The sequence below is a fragment of the Ambystoma mexicanum genome, chromosome 1p (genome assembly GCF_040938575.1).
Source record: "Ambystoma mexicanum isolate Mex_15411 chromosome 1p, UKY_AmexF1_1, whole genome shotgun sequence".
Taxonomy (NCBI): Eukaryota; Metazoa; Chordata; class Amphibia; order Caudata; family Ambystomatidae; genus Ambystoma; species Ambystoma mexicanum.
The window spans coordinates 631,554,605-631,577,150 of record NC_090921.1 but is presented as its reverse complement, the minus strand read 5'-3'; the positions used below and the strand labels follow the sequence as shown (position 1 = coordinate 631,577,150).

The following is a 22,546-nucleotide window of genomic DNA, read 5'->3' as shown; positions in this document are numbered from 1 at the left end:
CTTTTTGCACCAAAGGAGCAATTTCGATTTCAGCCTATGCCTACCTGTCGTTGTATTACTGCAACTGCCCTCCTTTGCACTATAACAGTAATTTCGCACTGAAACCGTGGCTGCACTCTAATTGCCCTCCTCCGCACCACACTAGCTATCTCAAACCTAGTCCCTGCCCACACTGCTGTGCTAACAACCAAACTGCCCACTCTCTGCATAATTCCAACTATGCTCCCTTGGCTCATGCTCACCATGCTCCCTTTCCGCATCATAAACAACAGCATTCCATGCAGCAGCAACAGCTACATACCCCCTGTCCCACACCCTTCCTGCCCTCCCTTCCACCTTTCCCACACTTCATTCACCAACACTCCACTGCCAAAATTAATGCCACACTAGCTAATATCCTAACCAACACCTCCAACATAATTAAAGCTGACCACATTGTCTCCAACCCTCACCATCCCAATCCATTAGCTCACCGCCCCACAATCAACCCTACCCTCCAGGACCGCAATAACGGACTCGGCGCTAGACTCCTTACCACATCTGGCAAGTTGCCTACTGCACCTGTGACCAAGACCACTACTAAGGACAGCGCTAAGGCCACTAACATGACACCTCTAAAAGGGGCACTACTCAATGTTAGATCCATAGTAGCCCACCCCACCTACATTGCCGACATTATCCTTGAATTCCTTGCTACTACAGAAAGATGGCTACATGAAGCAGCAGGACCCTGCCTCACTCTTGCTATTCCCGACAACTACTCCATCCTCAGAGCGGACAGACCTAATGCTCGCGGAGGAGGTGTAACAATCATATTCAAATCCTCACTCGACCTCGGACTAATCACCTCCCCCCCGCTAAAGTCCTGTGAGCACCTTACCATCAAAGTACAAACCACCCCTAAGAGTACTATTACTCTGCAACTTCTATACAGGCCCCCAGGCCCCTTCGGGGAAGACATTACCTCTCTCATAGCAGAGAATTCCAAGCCCCACTCCCAAAATATTATTCTAGGAGACTTTAACCTAGGGTTTAATGACCCCAACGAGACTCCTGCTGCCTCCTTGGCTAACGCCTTATCCGAGCATGACTTCACCCAAGTCATTACTCTACCTACCCACCAGAAAGGTAGAACCATTGACTGGGTCGCAACCCACAACTGCAATATCACCTGCAAAGCCCCATAACCTCTTGTATGGACTGACCACTCCCTCATATTATTCGACATCAACCAAAACAATCCTAACCCTAAACAGCGCTCCTATGCACAAGCCTGCCTGACTAGAAACAAGCGCAACATCACTGCAGAGACCCTCACACCACTGATCCTCCCCCTTCTAAACACACTCCCAGCTACCGCTGACCTTAACCTTCTAGTCAACACCTACAACGATGCCCTAACTAGCGCCATTGATGCAGTTGCCTCGCTAAAGCAACGCAGATGTAAGCCTATAGCTCACTTGAACCCTTGGTACACACCGGAATTCAAAACTCTTAGAAAAAAGAAAGCCAAGATGGAAACCCTATGGAAAACGAACCCCTCTGCAGAAAACAAATCCAATCTCACAACCATTTCCTCCCACTATAAGAAAGAGATAATCCGCACTAAAAAAGAAGCCTACATTGTTAGAATAAATAATGCCCAATCTTCTGCTAAAGGACTCTTCACCATCCTGAAGGAATAAGAAAATCCGAACCCTCCAACCGATACCTGCGTGAAGGACAAGCCATGGTGCACCAGCATCCAAAATGCCCTAGCTAACAAAATCACTGGCCTTCAAAACAAAATCGAATCCAAAAGATTACAACTTTCAAATAGTAACGCCTTCATACCTAGCACACTCACCCCGACCAGCAATACTTCCGGCTTTACATTCAAACCGGTTACTATACCCGAAATTCAAAAAATCATAGCATCCCTTAAACCGTCTAATTGTAAAGGGGACAGCTGCCCCGCACAGATCATCAAAGATGCTGCGCGAGACCTAGCCCCCTTCATCTCCAAACTAGTAAACCTATCCTTCTCGACCAATTCTGTACCTAATAACCTAAAACAGTCATGGGTTCTCCCTCTCCTAAAAAAAAATCTCTCGACCCGGCCATTCCCACCAATTACAGGCCTATCACCACGGTCCCCTTCCTGCTAAAAATCCTCGACAGAGTTGCCTACCTGCAAATCCAAGATTACTTGGAGTCCAATCAACTGCGTCAATATGGCTTTCACCCTCAACACGGAACGGAAACTGCCCTTGTTGACCTCAAAAGCCAGATTGATGACATCAAGGACAAAAACAAAGCAGCCATCCTACTCCTCCTAGACCTCTCAGCAGCCTTTGACTTGGTTGACCACAAAATACTCTGCAACCATCTCTCTTCTGCTGCCCACTTCTTCCCCTCTGCTGTCACGTGGATACAATCCTTCCTAGCCAACAGAACCATGAGGGATTTCTCATCTGTGGCCGCAGCCGACCCCATCCCCATCACTTGTGGGGCCACACAAGGGTCCTGCGTCTCCCCCACCCTCTATAACATCTTTACAAAGCCTCTCTTTGATAGACTGGACCATCTGGGTATCACCTACACCAACTACGCAGATGACACCAAGATACTCCTCACCATCACTGGCAACTACAACACTGACGCCACCAGGATTAACAAAATCTTCGCCATCATTCAGGCATGTATGGCCACACACGGCCTCTGCCTGAATGATAAGACCGAGCTCCTCCTAGTCGGGACCCCCAATAATCTACAGAAACTCAGCCCCGATTATTCCAACTTCACCATGGATGGCAACATTGTTCTAGTTGTGAATAATGTGAAAACTTAAGGCTTCTACCATGACGCCAATACCAACCTCTCAAAACAAGTTAATATGACTGCCTCAGCCACCGCATGCACGGGAAAACTAATCAGGGCCTGTAGACCTTTTCTATCTACAAACAGCTGCCTCATTCTGGCGCAGGCCCTCATACAATCGAAGCTTGACTACTGTAATAGCCTCTACCTTGGTGCCAACCAAGTTATAATCAAGAAACTTCAGAAACTCCAAAATAATGCGCTGAGAGCAGCACTAAATATTCCCAAGAGAGAGCACATCTCCCACACAAGAATATCTTGCAAATGGTTATCCATTGAACAAAAAATTGACCTAAAAACTCTCTGCCTCACCTACAAAGCCTTAAACCACCTAGCCCCCCAGTACCTTACCAACAAACTCACTCTTAAACCAAACACAAGAATCACCAGATCATCCAATACTCTCAGCCTCATTGTGCCCAGATTCACCGCCAAAAGAGCGGGGGGCTCGAGCTTCACTGTCCTCGCCCCTCAACTGTGGAACACCCTGCCACTAAATATTAAACTGGCCAAATCCTTCCAATTGTTCAGAAAACTAGTCATTAGCTGGCTTCTGGAGAAGGCAATCCTCAGATAGACTAAGCTCAGTACTAACTGTATATATGGTACATACTCTGAAATGTTTCCTATTACCTGCCTGTACATACCATATATGGCATATTTCCGCCACAATTGTATAACTGCTTTTATACTGTAACTTTGTAACTTGTCCTTAAGCGCCCATTTACCCCTGGGTCTGGAGCACTATACTAAATAAAATAAACAAACAAAACAAACAAACAAAGATGTTTCCCCTTCACCTTCGTGTATAGTGTGAGGGTTAGACTAGAACTTTGGACACCGGACAATGTGATTTGGACATTCTAACGCAGGCAGATCCTTAGTTTAGGTAGGGGAACCACTTGGGACCGGATCAGAGAGGCATTTTCCCAACCCCTTTTTGTTTTTAATAAAAGTTTTTAACCAAAAACACGGCAAACCTGTCCAACTTTTATATTTATATATATATATATATATATATATATATATATATATATATATATCCACATCCAACCCTGGCTATTTATGATTGGACAGCCACTCAGGGTTGCAGGTCCTCTGATAGATGGGCTGGCGTCTTTCCCATGCCATGCTTCTCTATAGTGGGAGGGGTCTTGGAGTCCTTTCTCAGGTTGACTACTGCACTGAGGATCTAAAACACGATGGGCAAGGGTATCTGAAAGATGGTGCTGTTACAAGTATTTCCAAAGCCAAGGCTCAGAGTGTGAAGTTCTGCTCTCTATGAACGAGGGAAATCTGCACAGTGTCTCCATCGAGGAAGGGGAAAAACTGGCTACCTGTTCTGCACCTTGCTTGGCATCCTTGTCACTATCTTCTGTGCTTGACTATTGCATTTAGCCCCGTTGAATCCTATGGGCGAACATTAGTAACTTTTCTCAACTCCCTCTTTGTATCCACAACTGTTTATTCACCTGAAACTCTTGTTGAATGGTTGTTTTAGAGTAAACATTAACTGATCAACATTGTTTTGCCACGTGTTGGTAGTATACTTAGCCTAATGCATTTGTAAGTTTTAATAATTAAGTATATTTTTAAGACTTGCGTGGACAATCTATCGTCTTACACCCATTGTGTATGCACCTGCATTTTACACCAGTCTTGCTCCTCCGTCACCAACTAGTGAGAAATGTATTGTACTACACGAACATTTGCACACCCAGTAAGGTTGACTTCCAAGAACTCTGTAACAATCGATGCTTTGAAAAAGCCTAACGGACAACATCCTTTGTTATTGGTTACCCCTCCCCAATTCTTCATGCACACCCACAAGTATGATCCCAGACACAGGCAGGATTTCATGTACGTTTGGAGTTCTCTTTGGCCAGTTATTGAACGTATAATGTTCTTATAAATGGATAAATGTGCAGTGTATGGATACCTGAAAAGACTTTAACGGTACATTAATCTCCTGTTTATATTTCAAGACATAGATTGTTTGTTTTCCAGGACAAGTTTCAGAATTATCTGGACAAACTGAAGAGAAAGTTGGAGGATGTTGATCATTTGCAGAGCAAAGAAGAGGAGAGAGTGGCCGAGATGGAAGTAAGAGAAACCTAATTTACCCATCAGTAATTCAAATGAAAGATTCTAATCCTCATTTACTCGATTTTGGAATTTCTAGCTGGTCACAGCATATGTGGTGAGGGTAAGCTGTTTAATTCTTTTTTGCCCTCTTTGCCATCACATAATGACCTGAAGACATCCACATGTCTTCGGCGAAGTATACACAGAGCTTTGGGGCCCTTATTACCATAGCGTGCCTTCAAGCTTCTCCCCTTCCATCACGTGCTGGAGTGGACTGGCCTAAAGAGAACTCTGCAGATTTCCAGGTAGGCCTCTGCACCCTGGGCCTCTTTTGTGTGGTAACCTGTTTTATTTCCAAATGTTCTCATAGTAGAAGGGTTCGGCTTTCTGCAAATATATAATATGGAGCAACTATGAACATTATTTCCAGGTGCCCTTTTGGTTCCCAGTCCACCCCTGATCACGCAAGGCATAAGATAAGCGGTGTCGCATAGCAATTTGCTATGCAATTATGTCAGTTTGCTAATCAAATTGACACTTGTGTAGCAAAGATAGCCATTTAAGTTACCCTCTTCAATGAAAACACAGCTCACCCTGCTTTCCTTTTACCCTCTGTGCTCTCTTCCCCCTCTTTTCTCTGTTTTCTTAAAGTCCTAATGGAAAGAAAGAAAGTGCAGCAGTAATCATCTCCACTCTTAAGTGCCAAAAGCATGTTTGGGAGTGCTAGGCAAGAATTTATTTTTCAAATAATTGCAAACCAGAAATAATCAGGAGGCTACTTTTTTTAAGCTTTCTATATGCTGTCTGACAAAGACCAGTATGTGTCAACTTTATATATATATATATATATATATATATTTAAAAGACCGTCCTGCAAAATCATTCCTAAAATGTAGGTTTTTACATAATGCATTATTAGAGTATTGATACTGTTATACACTACATCATCTCCATGCTTTACAGTAAAGTTTAGGTTAGTGTATCTAAATTTCATTGTCAACTATATTTCATTTTGTTGGGAAAGATGCATCATATTGAAGAGTGAACACTTTTGAAAATGTACATGATGACATGATCGAATGCTTTTGAGGGCAAACCTAGTTTTGTAACCTGCAGGTTGCATACATCTTGCAACTGGTGCTCAACCCATGCACGAACCCATACTCCTTTACATTCTATATTATCACCCACAGTTCCCCATAGAACCTTATGGATGCGGTGGAAGAAACATCATCCACATTACCTACAAAGGAATCCAAGATGGCGTCTTCCTAATGCCATTTTCTTGCAGCACTCGAACAGGTCTAGTCCTTTCCAAGATGGCGCCACGCACCAACCCCCTTTCATATCTTGCTTCACTTCAAACGGGTAGGTGCGTTGCTTCTGTTCGCTCTGTGTGCTTAGCCTTTCGACTTTGCACATCTCTTGCTTTCGCTTGCGATTCTAATAGCATTGCTCTTTCTGTTTCTTTCGTCTTGTGCTGTCACTTTTCTGTAACTTTCCTCTTGGCTACTTTCTGCTTATTTACCTTACCGCATTCTGCCGTTCTGGTTTCCTCGCTCTTTCTCCCTTTCGCAAGCTGCTCTCCTCTGCAGTTCATTATGTTCAGCCTTTCTCCGCTTCGGGTCATCCCTTCTCGGTTGGCTTTTTCTTTTTCTTTCCCTGCTTCAGTGGATACCTGTTCCGGGATTCATCTGGTGGTGTGTGTCCTGCGGTGCACTGCCTTTCCATCTGCAACACTTCCTCGGCAGCAGATTTCTCCCGGACTCCAACAGCTACTGCAAAGGGTTAATACAACAAACCATCCTACTCTACTTGTGGATATTGCTTCGACTACCGCATCCTACATCTCATCTGCCTGGACTGCATCGGGTTTTCTACCCCAGGAGGGTTTCCCCGAGGGTGCTGCCCCTGAGGTGTACAGAGTCCTTTTCACTGGCCTCTGAACACTTTGGGGGAAGCATTTCTATACACAACCTCTTTGGCATGACCGCTACGGGTCAGTGTCTACACAAGAACGAAAACTGTCATTGTGAGTACCAACTAAAAAAGTAATACTTATAATTGTCACAAAGGTACCCTGAAATTGAGATGACCATAAACTACAATATTACATCTAGATTGCCCAGTTTTCGGCTTGCTACACAATCCACTTTGCTAAGTCTTTCTTTTCTCATACATAATGAATAAACAAAGTGAACTAAATGCTTACTCAAAGGAGTGATCAGCAGTTCCATCCAATCTGCACTTCTACAGATCTTTTGCAATACCAAACACTATAGTTAGACTCCAGAGCTCGCTTTGCTTTATGATTGACTGTATTATATCTTGGCCTCTGGGTGGCATCAGTGTGCCAAACAAAGAGGGTTTGTAGTGACATGCACTTTTGTACGCTAATCACATTTTAAATTTGTTGTCCTCCATTGCTATGAGTCGAGATTTATCTTAGGTTAAATGGGGAAACTAAGTTACCCAACATGCAGGTCTAGCTGAATTTTAAAGAATTTACAAGGCCTGACTCCTCTAGCTGATGTCTTATTTCAGTGGTATGCAAAGCTGCTGTATTGTTGCTCATTTCATGTCTTGGGGACTGATAACTTCTGATGACATTAACAATATTAGTACAACATTGCTAATCAAATGGGTCTGTTTGCTAATCAAAAATATTTTAATTAGCAAACTCTGCTAATCAATTTTTGAAAACTAATTTATGCCTTGTCACGTGAACTCCCATTTTCTTCCCAACCCATCATATATTAATATTGAAGCCTATGAGGTAAGGTGGAAATGTTCCTTTGTCTTCTTTTCCATGGCCTCGACTCCCGTGGATGAATTCTTGAGTGCCTCTGTTTATATTGGCTGAGGTCTTTTCAGATGGGCTTTTCTCTAAGTGTTCTAGATGTTCATTGTCGGGGGCTTCGATCCAGTTAGTCACTGTGGGGGCCCTAGCCACCAGGTCACTGCCAGTGGCCCTTGCTTTAGACTTTTGACTACTGAGAACCGTCCTTTCACAAGGCAATGGTGTAATAGTTTTGTATTGGTTTATGTTTGGGGTTATAAACCATGTAGCACACAATATCACAGTGCATGGGAGCAGCAGACAATATAGAAGAGCACAGCAAAATGGGGACATAAACCAATGGCTGAGCAGCAGGTGGTACAGGGGTGCATTCTGGGATGAAGGGGCATAAACCAGTACATTATAATATATTTGGTGTAGCGAGGCAGTTCAGGATGGCGATATGATATGTCTGTCATTAATCATTGAAGTCCGGGGAAAGGAGGGGACAAGTTTGATGTTTGGGGGGGAAGGGAGCTCTGGGCCATCTTAGTGGGAAATGGTGCCTAAGCATTTGCCTTTAAAGGAGATGAGGTGCTGTTTGAGATGTGTATTGAAGGTTCTGAGGTCTGTGATGGATTTTATTTGCAGAGGAGGAAGGCAGCCGGGTGACTGAAATTATTTGGGGAGAAACACATGGCGGTTTCCATACTGTCAGGCGGGTTAGAGATCGAACAGGTCTGTGCTTGCCATCGACAATGTGTAGTGTTGCCGGGACACAATGTGACCTTTTTCCTGATATGAACGGCCGCGCGCCATGCGTAACAAACTCCCTTTGCTGCCTCCCGTGCTGGTCTGCCAAAAACAGGAAAGAAAGCAATTTACAGAACAGTGGCCGCAAAACCGTCACTACAAACACTTTTTGTACAGCGTATGTCGAACATTTTTGTTTTACATTCATTCATTCCCAGACCTCCTTGTGAATTTGCAACATTTATAATATTAAATGTATGTGGTCCTGGATTATTTATTCTGTGTTAAAAGCAGCAGCAAATTTTGAAAGTACCTGCATCATGTCAAAGATATGTTGGAGCTAATCCAGTTAATTAAAATGTGTGATTTCTGGTTGCATTCACTAAATGCTTCGTTTCATTTGTGAACACTGGAGATCGTTCAGGAATGGAGGAAACTTTGTTTTGCGTTTTTGTGTTTGCTCCGGCTTGACATTTAGGCTTTTGGCTCTGGATATCTACAGTTCAAAGCCGGCTCAAGGTTTCCATAATCGTTAGGATTTTGTCGTGCTTTTTTCCTCTTGGAGACCAGCATTTCCAGCGATGTGACAGGAGCAATATGTTAAAATGTACTCTTAAACACAGTCGAAGATTGTCCCAATCTTTTTTTGTTCTTCTGTATAGGAAATCGAGATGTTTCAAGGCCCTTTTGAGGAAGTAGTAAAGATATAACCGCATCGTCTGCAAAAAAGAGGGTTGGCCATCTCTTGGATGCAATTTTGGGGGCTTCCAGGGCACCCACCTCCAATGCATCCACTATACCTTGAATGTAAATTGAAAAAAGGAGTGGTGCCAAGATGCACCCTTGGCAGACCCCCTTCTGCACAGCGAAGGGTTTAGATTGTTCTCCGTCTAGCCCATGACAGACTGAAGCCTGTGTCTCCATATGCAGTAGTTTGATAGAATATACTATTGGCACTGGTGCTTTCCTTTCCTCCAGGACTTGCCACAGACCTTCTCTCGGTACTGTATCGAAAGCAGTTTGAAGATCTAGGATGATGGCATAAAGTTTTATTTTAAGCAATCTGGTGTATTAATAAAAAAATACAGAAAGCAGTGGTCCACAGTGCCTCTACCGGCACGGAAACCACCTTGGGCAACGAGAGACGCCGATGACTCTATTTACCGTGTCATCGCCTTTCCAGCGTATACGTCATCAGGACGGAACGCTGTTACCAGGCGATGCAGAGTACATGCCAACAAGACCATGGGCCTGGTGGCACATGGAGCATGACTGCGCTGTGAGGTACTTTCCTCTGAACTGTGTGGTCTCGCGCAAGTGTTCGCCTCGCCCTCAAGTATATTTAAACAGCCGTCCGTCAAGGAACTAGCGTTCTCGCAACGGTCGTTTTCCAGGATCCAGAAGGCAAGCGTTTGTAGGGAATCTGGTAATTAGGACTTTTCCTGAAAGGTATTTGATCAGGTTCACAGTGTACATCGGCATATGATCAGGTAATAGTGGACTGGGAAGCGTTTCGTGATTACCTATATATTGCTTGTTTGCATTACAACAGCTGCTTTATAAGGTTTTCTATTGTATTCCCTATTGAAGCTCCTGGCCTGATCTCTGAGAACTAGGTTGTGTGTCAAGTAGCACTCCCGTCTGGGGGAGGTGGGGGAGCCTTTCCCCGTATAGTCCATCTAGAGTATCTGGTAGGGGGCTCCCCCTGGGTGGGTTGTGTACTGCCTTCAGGACTTGCGAGGCGTCACTGCAAAGGAACACACCAGTCCGTGTCTAGCCTGACACATTGTTAGTTCCGTGGGGCATTTGAATTAATCAGTTCCTGGAATTTCAAGAAATCCTCCAGACCCGTAGCCACACTGGGTCTGTTATATATATTGAATAGCAGGAACCATTCACCCATTTTTTGTTAACACAGACAATAATTAGATCAGGCGAACGGTTTCAATAGGGACCACCCCCCAATCAAAGTTTAAATCATAGCATATCTGCAAGCCTCCCATCAGTCTTCCACTAGGACCTTTGGTAGCAGGAACCGTGTAGTTTATATAACATTGGAAAGCAATAGGGTCCAGCACCCATGTTTCCTGGAAAAGTAGGACCTGGTGCGATCTGACATATCATTTACCGATTTATTCTCTGAGAAACAAGGAAGAGTGAAAGGCATATCACTACATTAGAGCACCCAAGGGAAAAGTGGTCCATCTAAAGCCTTATAGACTCCTGGAAGCCTGTAAACAGGTAGTGGTTGAGGAAGTGGATAAAATGTTAAGAGCAATTATTATCAAACCCTCTTCAAGCCCATGGCCCTCCCGTATCGTATTGGTCCCCAAACCTGACCATTCCTTGAGGTTTTGCGTAACTTCTGCCATTTCCGATTTTGATGCCTATCCCATGCCACGCATCGATGACCTGATTGATAAACTTGGAATCGCCACTTTTCTATTAACCCTAGACTTAGCAAAAGGCTACTGGCAGGTCCCAGTGTATGGACCTGATGAGGAAAAGGCAGCTTTCTCGACGCCCCTGGGAGCGTTTCAGTTGAAAGTCCTTCCTTTTGGTTTACACAGCCTCAGGTTCCCGTCTCCATTGTTGGCCGACTGGCTACGTTCCAATTATAGAATTTTTAGGGGGCTGCTGATCAATTCACCAGTCTCAGACCCCTTCAGTCAATCAACCTGATCCACATCATCAAGAGACAACTTCACACCACCTTCTACTGAACAAGATGCTCTATCCCTCGCTGTAACATAAATACAACACATTCTCCTACAGTCCGGTTGTGTAAATCCTTTGTAACTCAGCTATAGTTTTACAATTTTAGCCCTTTGTCCTTGTTACCACAACTGCCAATAAAGCCACATCACTAACTTGAAAAACATTAGATGTCAATGCTATACATTATTAATACAAAAATACCTTTATTTGTTATTACAAAAATACTTTTATTCTTTCACAAATTTATTCTGAATTTATATATTTTAAAAAAACATTGTTCAATTTTCTTATAGTGGAGATCGTACCAGGGTCAACTTTATATGGCTACTTTTCTCAGCCATTTTACAAAGTTTACAAATAAAAAAACAATTTTTCACACACTCCTACTATTACAACCATTTTCTCCTTTACTCATTCGCAACCCAACATGTTTCATTCCCTATTTACTCCTATTAAAAACATTACACAGGAATTCCATCAGGGGAACACTGATTGCTGTCTTCCACAACTCTTTCTCTATGTTTTTTTGTTGTTTTTCTGTCAATCTACTGTAACTCAGGCTATCTTTGTATACGCAGAATCGCAATGTTTTTCCAAATTACTCTTCTCCTATTTTTCTTTTCTTCACACCGTTCATTACAGGGTCTACAAAACAGAATAAACTGTAATTCATTAACCGTTCTTTTACCTTATTTATTACAGGTTTTTATTCTGTTTATATTAATTATAATGGAGTTTCATTCTATAGAAGGGCCAGCGAAGTAGGTCAAAGTGGTCATACAGAGGGTCAAGCAAAATCCCTGTACAATCAATGGACTTTGATCTCCAAGCAGTGTGAGAGAAGGGGAAGTGAATCCCTCAGTGAAAGTGAACATTGAGAAACCAAGGGAATTGAATCCTGTTAAAGTCACGAGGAGTCCGAGCCCGTTCGAGGGAGATCCAGGGGTGAAGCCATCACCCAAGAAGAAAGAAAGGCAAGAGGGGTCCAAGCCCGACTGAGGGAGATCCAGGGGGGAAGCCATCACCCAAAAAGAAAGAAAGGCAAGAGGGGTTCAAGCCCGACTGAGGGAGATCCAGGGGGGAAGCTGTCACCCAAAGTTGATTAATAAAGGAACTGTGATATATTTTGAAATACGATACATATAGGGGTCAGTGCCCAGAAGAGGGGGACCCAGGGGTGAAACCATCACCCTAGTTGAACTGTGGTTCTAAGAATTGAGAAGGGCCAGTGCCCAGAAGAGGGGGAGCCAGTGGGTGAACCCATTACCTAACGAACATTAGAAAAGAACTTTAATTTGTTAAAGGTACTTTATTTATTTGAACACGTCAGGCCCCGAAGGCAAGAGACTTTCAAAGGAAACGAGACTTGTACATCGATGGCCCTTATAATTGAAAGCTCGAAGGTTAAAAGCTGAACTACCATCTTGTGCTGGAGAAGCCAGAGAGTGTGTCATGAGAGCTGCCTTTGGAATTGTCGTCTCATGCTAGAGAAGCCCGGGAGTGTGTCCTGAGAGCTGCCTTTGGAACTGTCGCCTTGTGCCAGAGAAGCCACAGACTGTACTGTGCTCCAAATTCCCATATTACCCTGTGTCCAAAACATGGGGAAGGGAGGCCCAGGCTACCGCATCCTGACCTATTATTTGAGAACACTTCTTTCTTTTCCTGAGAACTATCCCACACCCCTTTGTGTATTAGTTGTGAGGTTTGGCAATAGGTTTCTTAGTATATGCCCTTTTATTTTGACACCACACCACTATGACTGTCTTATTTTTCATTTGATGGTCAACGCTTGCTCCCATCTTAGATTTAGGTTTCTATTAGGCGTTTTTCCAACCTGCACACAGCATTAATTGTTCACTAAACACTCTTGAACTGTGAGCACTTGTGTCTGCCTTACTTGTTGTCACCATGGTTCCTCACATAGTCCACAAGGTACACCAAGAACAAGTAATATTTATCCTAATAGGTCCAATGTGGGCACAACTTCACACCTGCAAATGATGTCACTTTGTCCTCCTAGCTACCATGCCCATTCAACATGTCACAGATTCAATGAACAACACTTTAACCATGAAGTCATAGAATGTGGTCATTTAAAACTAAACCACAGGGGCATGGACATTCTAAAACAAGCACGTAAACCAAACACAAGACATTGTTATTTCAAGAAATGGAGACGCTTTGTGTTATGGTGCAACGCTCATACAATCGATCCAATGGAATGTTCACATACAGTACACTATCTTTTTTAATTTTTTTTAATTTGTGTTTCAGTCAATATCAATATAGCAATTTGTTTTTACTTTTAATAAAATCGTAATACCAATAAAAAAGAAACTGATACATAAGCAAAGACAAATTACATTTTTTCATTCAGATTCCAAAAAAAGAAAAGAATTAAGGGCATAATAAATTAAAAAGGGAGTCATTTCCCATGATTCACCCCTTAATTCGCTGTCATGAACCGGAAGGCGGGGAAGGCGGCTCCGGCTCCCCATGTCTGTATTACGGACTCAAGAATGCACATGCCCATCAGGGCTGATAAATGCAGGCTTTATCCAGCTATTTGGTAAGGAATTCAGCGTTTCTATGCCCTGTTCCTCTGGCTTTGGAGGTTGCTGTGGAAACGGGCTATTGCATCGGCTGTTGCCAAGGAACCTTTTCCATTACTTCCCTGTTAACATCCGTCATGTGACCCAAGCCACCATTGGACTCTGAGTGCCTCGTTTTCGCAAGGACTCGTAAGCGTCATTAATCCGCCGAACGCTGCTTCTGTTTGAAGTTGGCTCCTGGTGATTTCCCGAAGTTCTGTTTGAATCTCCTGTGTACCCCTGACACCTGCCTTCGTTTACACGGACTGCCTCTGCCTTACGTCTTGTTCTTGGAACTGCCGTGTACCGACTCCTGCTCTCGCTGACACGGACTGCCTCTGCATTACCTCTGGTCTTCCTGGAATTGTTGGCATGGACTTGTGTAAACCTCAGGACGCTTTGCAGCCAGTCTACCCCCCTCCCCCCTGACTCTAGTGCGTCCCACGTGCCGCCCGGCTCAAGTCTTCTTATATTCACCCTCCTTTCTATTATTTTTTTTCCTTCCATTGTTTTCCTCAACACGCTTTGTCACCCATGCACTGTTCAGAAACCGTTTATTCCCGACCTCGCCAAAGAATGGTAAGAAATCGTTTTCTAACGTTCTGCTGGCCAATAGTCCTCTTTCATATAGCAATATCCCTGGTCTTGTTCTTGTAGGAATAAGATCCATTGGCCCGCTCGAGAACCGTCTTCTCTAGGAGGGAGGGGAAACAGGTGGATATACCTCACCACATACTTTTAGCTTGTACTTGGTTCTCAGCATCTACTGACCTGTGGATTGGTTTCCTTTAGGCAGGGTATCGTGGTGGCATTTTTCCACCCCTCCCCCCACTCTTTTAGGTGATCAGTCCCTTTGTCTGCCTTGTTAATACAGCAAAGGGGCATATAACAGAAAAGAGTTTCCCTCGAGAGGAGGCCTGGGTCCTAAACAAACCCGGGCTCTTCAATCAGGTCGGAGTATTAGGATTACCAATCTTGCCTCATCTCTGAAACCATTCACCGGATTGGTGAGTAACAGAAACCAAAGCCATAGATACTGCGGACCCCCTGACTACCCTGATTCAACTGGTGGCAGACCTGCAAACCGATATGTCCGCAGCACAATGGACCTTGCGTAATAGGATCGACGGTCTACAGGACATGTCGAATGTCCGCAGTCAATGGGGTGAGGCTTCCAGGGCTACTGCGTCCGGCTCCGGTTATCCTCTTCCTAGACAGGAACCAATCCCGTCCTTTTGGCCACACAGTTCCCTTTGGCTCCCCCGGAGCGCCTAACCGGTGACCCCAAACAGTACCGGACCTTTATCAACCAATGTAAATTGCATTTCCTATGCTGTCCCTCAGCCTTTCCTAACTACACTATAAAGGCAGCATTTGTTCTATCGTATCTCGGGGGTGGGGGGGACTGCTGCAGCCTGGGCCAATCCCCTCCTAGAGACTAACGGCTATGTCCTGTATGACTGACGCACTTCACAGCCATATGAATAGGGTGTTTGATACCCGCTATAAAACTCAAGCAACTGACTGAGTTCCTGAATCTTCGGTAAGGAAATTCTCCTTTGCTAACATACTTGGCCCGGTTCAACCAGCTGGCCGCCGAAACAGACTAGCCTGAAGAGAAAAAATCACCAGTCTTCTACATGACCCTTTCAGAGGAGCTTAAGGACACGTTCGCTACTGTCCCCGTCGTTCCCACGGTATTTGGTGAACTGTTAGATCTGGTTCTGCCGATTGACACTCGCAGGGCAGAAAGAAAGGTGGAACGCAAAGCCCCACCTCCAGCCATTCCTTCTTATGAAGCATCTGGCTATCATCCTCCGCTCCTGAGCCTATGCAGGTAGGAGCTATACGTGGTCCTTTGACTCCTGCTCAACGAGAGCACCGCCGGTCGCACAATTTGTGCATGTACTGCGGATTGGCCAAACACCAACTCAGACTGCCCCAAAAGACCTGTTGGGAAAGCGAGAAATGCAAACACCCGGCAGTAGTCCCTACGCCAGGGGTGTTTTCCTTGGACTCCCATGGGACAGTTCCCTCCAGTCCATTCAGTCTTCCGGTAGTCTTTATACCTGAGTCCGACGTTTCCTTTCCGGCCATGGCCGTTATAGATTCCGGCGCTACTGGGAACTGTATGGTTTATGACTATGCTCCCGCCAACGGTATTCCAGTTACGACTAAATCTCAACCTGAGATGTTCATGCAGTAGACAGCACTTCTCTTGTATCAGGCTTGGTCACCCAACAAACGTCTCTCATCCGCATGCATACGGAGTAAAGCCATGCTGAAAACATGGTACACCATTTTATGGTGATTCTAGGCCTACATGGCTATAACACCACAATCCTGCTATCAACTGGTCCTCAAGTGTAGTACAGTTTCCCTCCTCTATCTGCAACATTTGTTTCCAATCTATGAACGTCTCACTGAGGACTTGGTGTCAGGCTATGGTGGCCTCCATTGCGCTCATTGGTGCAGAAACTGCTGACTTGGGACCTCGCATTCGATCGAGTTTTCAGCCTTTCGGGTGTCTTTGACGAGGTGGGAGCGTAGAAGCTACCGTCCCATAGGCCTTATGACTGCCCTATAGACCTGGTCCCTGGTGCCAAGATACCATCGGGAAGGGTATATTCCCTCAGATTACCTGAAGACAAAGTCCTAAAGGACTATATCGACAAGTCTCTTGCTACTGGATTCATTTGACCGTCCAAGTCACCTGCAGCCTCTCCCCTCTTTTTCATCCCGAAGAAGGAAGAAGACCTCCGGCCTTGTACTGATTACCAGGCCCTGAACACAGTCACCATTAAGAACCATATCCCCAACCTCTCATTTCCGTTTTACTGGACCACTGGGAACTTCGGCAATCTTCACCATATTGGATCTTAGGGGTGCTTATAACTTAGTTTGCATGAGAAAAGAGGATGAATGGAAGACTGCCTTCAAAACCTGTTACGGCTTATTTGAATATCAGGTCATAACCTTTTGGCTGCTGCAGTGCCCCTTCTACCTTCCAGGCATTTATGAATGACCTATTCCATGACTTCCTTGACCAGTTTGTGGTAGTCTACTTAGATTACATCTTGTCTATTCGTCTTCAGTGGAGCAACACATCGAACATGTCTGTTTGGTACTTCAAAGATTGAGGGAAAATCATCTGTTCGTGAAGGCAGCGAAATGCATTTTCAACGCCACTGAAGTGGAGTTCTTGGGCTATGATCTGACCAATCATGGTATCGGGATGAGCAGTTCTAAGGTCAAAGCCATACTTGACTGGCCCATTCCCACAACAACCAAGGCATTCCAATCATTCCTTGGATTCTCAAACTTCTACAGACGTTTCATTCATTTCTTTTCCTCCATTTCAGCTCCCTTGACAGCCTTGACTAGTTAAAAAAAAATCTTTTGTTGGAACTCTGAGGCACTGGTAGCATTTGATGCCTTGAAAGCAGCTTTTTCTACTGCCCCGGTGTTACAGCATCCCAATCCGGTCTTGCCCTTTCTGGTAGAAGCTGATGCATCAGGTTCAGTCGTCGGGGCAGTTCTCTCTCTCAGCGTTGCCCGGACTCTGGTGAAATACACCCTGTGGCCTTCTTCTCCAGGAAGTTTACTCAATACGAACTGAACTATCCCATTACGGAGCGGGAACTGCAGGCTATCAAAGAGGCCTTCTCTGAGCGGAGGCATCATTTGTAAGGGGCTCGCCCTCTGATAACTGTTTTTTCGGATCATCGTAGTCTCCTGGCGTTCAAATCTATGAAATGCCTCACCGCCAGGCAGGCTCGCTGGCACCTTTTTTTTTCTTTTCTCAATTTGATTTTACAATAACTTATCGTCCGGCCCGCCTTCACACCTGTGCGGATGCCTTATGCCGTTTGCACTCAGAATCCCGCAATTACCCCGGGGGTCAGTCTTTGCTCCTACCCTGCAGGGTAGCGTGCGGTTGCACTCCTTAGCCTTCCCTATGGTCGCTTATTCAAGATTGGGCTTCCTCACATCCTGAGGAATGTCTGGATCTCAATATGGACATCGTTAAGGGATTACCGTACACCCAGGGTCGCTTGTTCATGCCTCCCGGAGAACCCTGTTTTCGTATACTTACCCGGTCCCATGACTCTCATCGATGCGCACCCTGGTCGGCAGAAGACCCTGGAGTTATTGCGCCGTTGGGCTGGGTGGCCTTCCATGTCCAAGGATGTCATCGAACAAGCGGTCTGCTCCCAATGTAAATCTCCTGGAACAAACGGGTGGGTCTTTTGCATCCCCTTCCGGTGCCACACAAGCCTTGGTATATGGTCTCTATCGGTTTCATAGTTGACTTACCCCCTGTTTGAGGCTTTAACACCATTTGGGGTTGTGGTGGACTACTTTACTAAAATGGCCGTGTTCCCTGTGTGGGTATCCCAACAGCTCTGGCTTTGGCCGATCTCTTTCTAAAGCACATTTTCTGGTTCTTGTTTGCCGACCATCATCGTAACAGACCGAGGAACCCAATTCACCTCACGGTTCTAGAGGGCCCTGACTTCATCTCTTCATATCGACGAAAGGTACAGCTCTGCCTATCACCCGCAGACGGACGGACAGACCGAGAGGGTCAGTGCCACCCTGGAGCAGTATCTTCGGTGCCGCTGTCTTTCGTTTCAGGATTCTTGGTTGTCGATGGTGTCGCCCGCTGAATTTGCCTACAACAACTCAATACACACGGCATCAGGAGTCTCTCCGTTCTTTGCTCTTTATGGACAGCATCTGTGGTCTGTGTCTTTGGATCCAGCTCTGCCTATCGACAACCCAGCCGCTCAAGCATGCCTCCGTAATATGGATTTGCTGCATAAGAACGTCTGTGAACGGGGGCGTGGCTAGGAGTCATGTAGGAGGATGTGTCTTCTCTGGAGCTCCTGCGGATCCTCACATTATCCTGTTGAATACCACGTGAAAACTGATGCAACTGTTCTAAGATTAAAGGATTGCTTGCAGGATGCCTCAGGGCACATAGACATACAATGTGGCACTGATCTACAGAGCGGCTTCGATGATAGAAGCCAGAGAAGGTCTCCGAGATTCGTTTGCCGTGTATAGAAGATGCCTGGCAGACAAAGGATCAACAACTAGCATAGGCGGATCATGTGTCTCATAACAAAACTTTAAGAAATCCCACAACGGGGGTGCCCTGAATGGAATACGGCATTGGCCGTGTGTACCACGGATGCAGGATTGAATTCGATGCTGGGATCGGAGCACAAAGGAGGTACGGCCCGCAAGTGAAACTGACTTCATGGGCTGCAGCACAAGCGCTGGAACAGCCTTAGAAGCAGACAGGGGCTGAGACACGGCAAGCGCGATGATGAGACCGGGCCCGGATGAAGAAACATTGTTTCCTTGGCTCGGGGGCCAGCGTGAGAAGACGGGTGACAGAACTCTCCGAGCCTTGATATTGACGCATGGATTATACGAACGAAGATACACAAGTATCGGGTGGTGCTCACCCTGTGCGGAGCTACTGCACTGGATCAGCCTCGGTGTGCGGTGAAAAGTGCTGACATACGTACTTTGTGAATGGCAATGGTCGTACGAGGAAAGATGACCCAAAACAAGTATGCTGAGTGCCTATAATAATTCCTAAAATACCTGGACGCAGAAGGCATCGGCAGTGCCGACCGAAAGGGGCCCGCTCAGGAGAGGGGAGCGGCGGAAAGCTAAATTGAACAGAGGCACGTGGACACAGACGCTTCCCAGAGGTAACGTTGCTGAAGTAGGGTGAAACACGCAAGTAGCAGAAACATGGCCCAGCGGGGTGAAAGTGACACGACTGCAGACGCTGGCACAACGTGGGCAGCTTTAGTGTGCACAACGCTGATGAAGATGTCGGGGAGAGAATTACAGCTAGTGTGTCAAGGAAGCAACGGAAGAACCACTTGCTTTACACTATAGGTCCTGTCCATGGACAGATAGAGCACATGGGTGCTGATACAGTAGCCGAAGGATAAAGAAGGCTGTCGGGGGTACTGCAGCAGTGAGGAGCAGAATATTCTAAAGTAAACGTGATCAACAAAACTAAAGACAAAACAGGGGACATTACTGCTGGGTGCTCTGGGGCACGGACGGTGTCCTCTGCGACATACGGACACCTTGAACTGCAGCAGGGGGACAATGGTACGCTGCGGGCAACACAAGATTGTGCAAAATGTGCCACAGTAGGCGTGACGGAGTAGAGTGACGTGAGGTGCTGAAAGAGGCCTGACAATAACCAGCACCGAACGAACGATGTATGCATGAGTGCGAAGCATGAGGCAGTGAAAGGAGTGCTGCCGGAAAAGGCAGCAAGACCCTGTCAGGACCACTGATGCAAGAATGGAGGACACAGGACACAGGCCCTAAGAGCAGCATTGAATGTCCCAACCAGAGACCACATCACTAAATTCAGGAAGGAGACCCATTGGCTAAAAATAAGACAGAATTCTCCTCAAAACTATTTCCATAACATCCAAATGCCTAAGCAATTTAGCCCCCTTGTACCTAGCAGAAAAAATTTCGAGGAGAACCACAACCCGACCCACCAGATACGCCAATTCATTCATGCTTGAAACCCCACGATACAAGTTGACTATGGCTGGAGGAACTAGCTTCCCAGTCAAAGCTGCGCAATCTTGGAATACACTTCCAATTGACCTTAGACGTCCACTACCTTACGCCAGATTTAGACACAATGCTATGAACTGGCTCCGCACCAATGATCTATAACCCTCTTGCCACCTTACCCTCACCAATCCTGACTATGCTTAGCCCCGGTCGCTGACTTGCACCTTGATCAGCGTGATCCTGTATTATACAATGTACCATATGTTTGCACTCACATGTATATATTGTATAAATTTACCCTAAATATAAGTAATGTATAGCGAGAGGACCAAATGCGGGGGAGCCTGAGATCCAGGGATGGAGCTGGGCATTTGTTGGGGACGGGCAGGGAGGGGTGAAAGGTGGGTATGTGTGTAGTGAATCTAGTCAGAAGTGGGTATGGGGAGTGGCGGGTTAGTTGGGGAGTTAATGTTAGAAAGGGACTGGGAACAAGCCCACATTCATGCCAATCAAAATCGGAGAGAAGTACGAGGAGGGAGGGAGAAGGGATAATGTATGGGTGACAATGGGAGGTCTTAGAATAGTAACTTGAATGTGAGAGGCCTCAACAGTTACCTGAAGAGGAACAAAGTAATGATGTATTTGAGAAGGCAAAAAGTGGACATAGCAAAAAACCCACCTTACCAAAGAGAAACTAGAGGTGACCAAGAAAAAATGTAGAGGGACCACCATGGGAGAAACTTACTCAGTTTACGCCAGGGGGGTGGTAACCTGGGTAGCACCTCATGTGCCATTCCAGATGCTTCAGGCCATGGCAGAGCCAGATGGGAGGATGATAGTGATGCGGGGGCTGCTGGAGAATAGAGAACCGAGTATCATAGATACATACGCCCCCAACCAAGATACGGCAGCCTACTTTAGGACACTATACAGCAAAATCAGCCCCCATATGGGAGGCGCGATTATATGAGAGGGGGACTTTAACTGCACGCTATATCCTAAAATGGACAGGTCAGACACGAAGCTCTATAAAACCACGCCCGCTGCGAAAGCATTACAAGCCCTGCTGAGAGACTTCCGCTAGAGGCTATCTAGAGGCAGCAACACCCGAATTATAGACATTACTCACACTATGCTGCCCCACACAAACTGTATACAAGACTGGACTATATATATGTTCATCGCCTCAGAACTTGTAGGGGAAATGATGGGCTCAGATTATAAGGCTAGAATACTATCTGATCACTCCGCTCTGGTCCTGGAGTGGAGACATCAGCCCCCCAGAGCAGGAATCCCGACATGGCGGTTTAGAGCTGAGGCCCTGCGGGAATCGGTATTTCGGGAGGACCTTAAGGGGTCATTGGGTACTTCGATACTAACACAGGGAGCGTAGAGTCAGAGGGAACCCTATGGGAGGCGTTTAAGGAGGTGGTGAGGGTGGCGGCCATATCCAAATCTAGAGGACTCCAAGGGGGCATAGAGCTTGACTACAAGAGACAGAGAAGAAACTAGAAGAAATAATGAATAGGGGAGGCACCTCACAGGAGGACGCCGAACAAGTGAGTCAACTACAACAAGTTGGTGGGGGTTTTGGGAGAGATTATGCAACCTGAACTATAAAAAATATATTGAAAGGCAACATGTGGGGGGGATAAACCGGGGAGGTTGCTAGCATGGCTATATAAAAACGAGACACCAAGACCAGTAATCGGGGAGATAACAGGAGAAGAAGGCCAGATCTGGAACACCCAGCAGAGGGTGAACGAGGGGTTCCTCAGATTCTATAAACGTCTCTACGAAGACACAGGGGAGAGTGCAGAACGGAAGACTCGGGAGACACTGGAAGACATAGGATTACCTAAATTAAACGAAGAAGAAAGGGAGAACCTGGAGGCCCCAATCGCACTAGAAGAATTTGAGACCGTGGTATTGCACCTACCCACGAGCAAACCCCAGGGTCAGATGGGCTCCCAAGTGAATTTTATAAAACGTATAGACAAGAAGTGCTCCCCCTGCTGTTGGCTATGCTAAATGAGGCGTTCGAGAGGGGAAGATTGCCGGAATCCCTTAGGGAGGCGGTAATTATTCCGCTTCTCAAACCTGATAAGCCGAGCACTGAATGCAGGTCGTACAGACCCCTATCCATGTTAAACCAGGAGCAAAATTCTCAAGGCAGTGTTGGCGAACCGAC

General features: G+C 45.8%; 1 protein-coding gene across 4 annotated transcripts in view; it reads left to right on the top strand.

Moving 5' to 3' along the window:
- LOC138577526 (E3 ubiquitin-protein ligase TRIM39-like) overlaps positions 1–22,546 on the top strand; it is a 527,031-nt gene that overhangs the window by 100,998 nt on the left and 403,487 nt on the right. For all 4 annotated transcript variants that reach the window (XM_069649634.1, XM_069649633.1, XM_069649635.1 and 1 more), the window contains one exon: positions 4,867–4,962. In XM_069649634.1, coding sequence (XP_069505735.1) covers positions 4,867–4,962 — 96 coding nt within the window. The remainder of the gene's footprint in view (positions 1–4,866; positions 4,963–22,546) is intronic.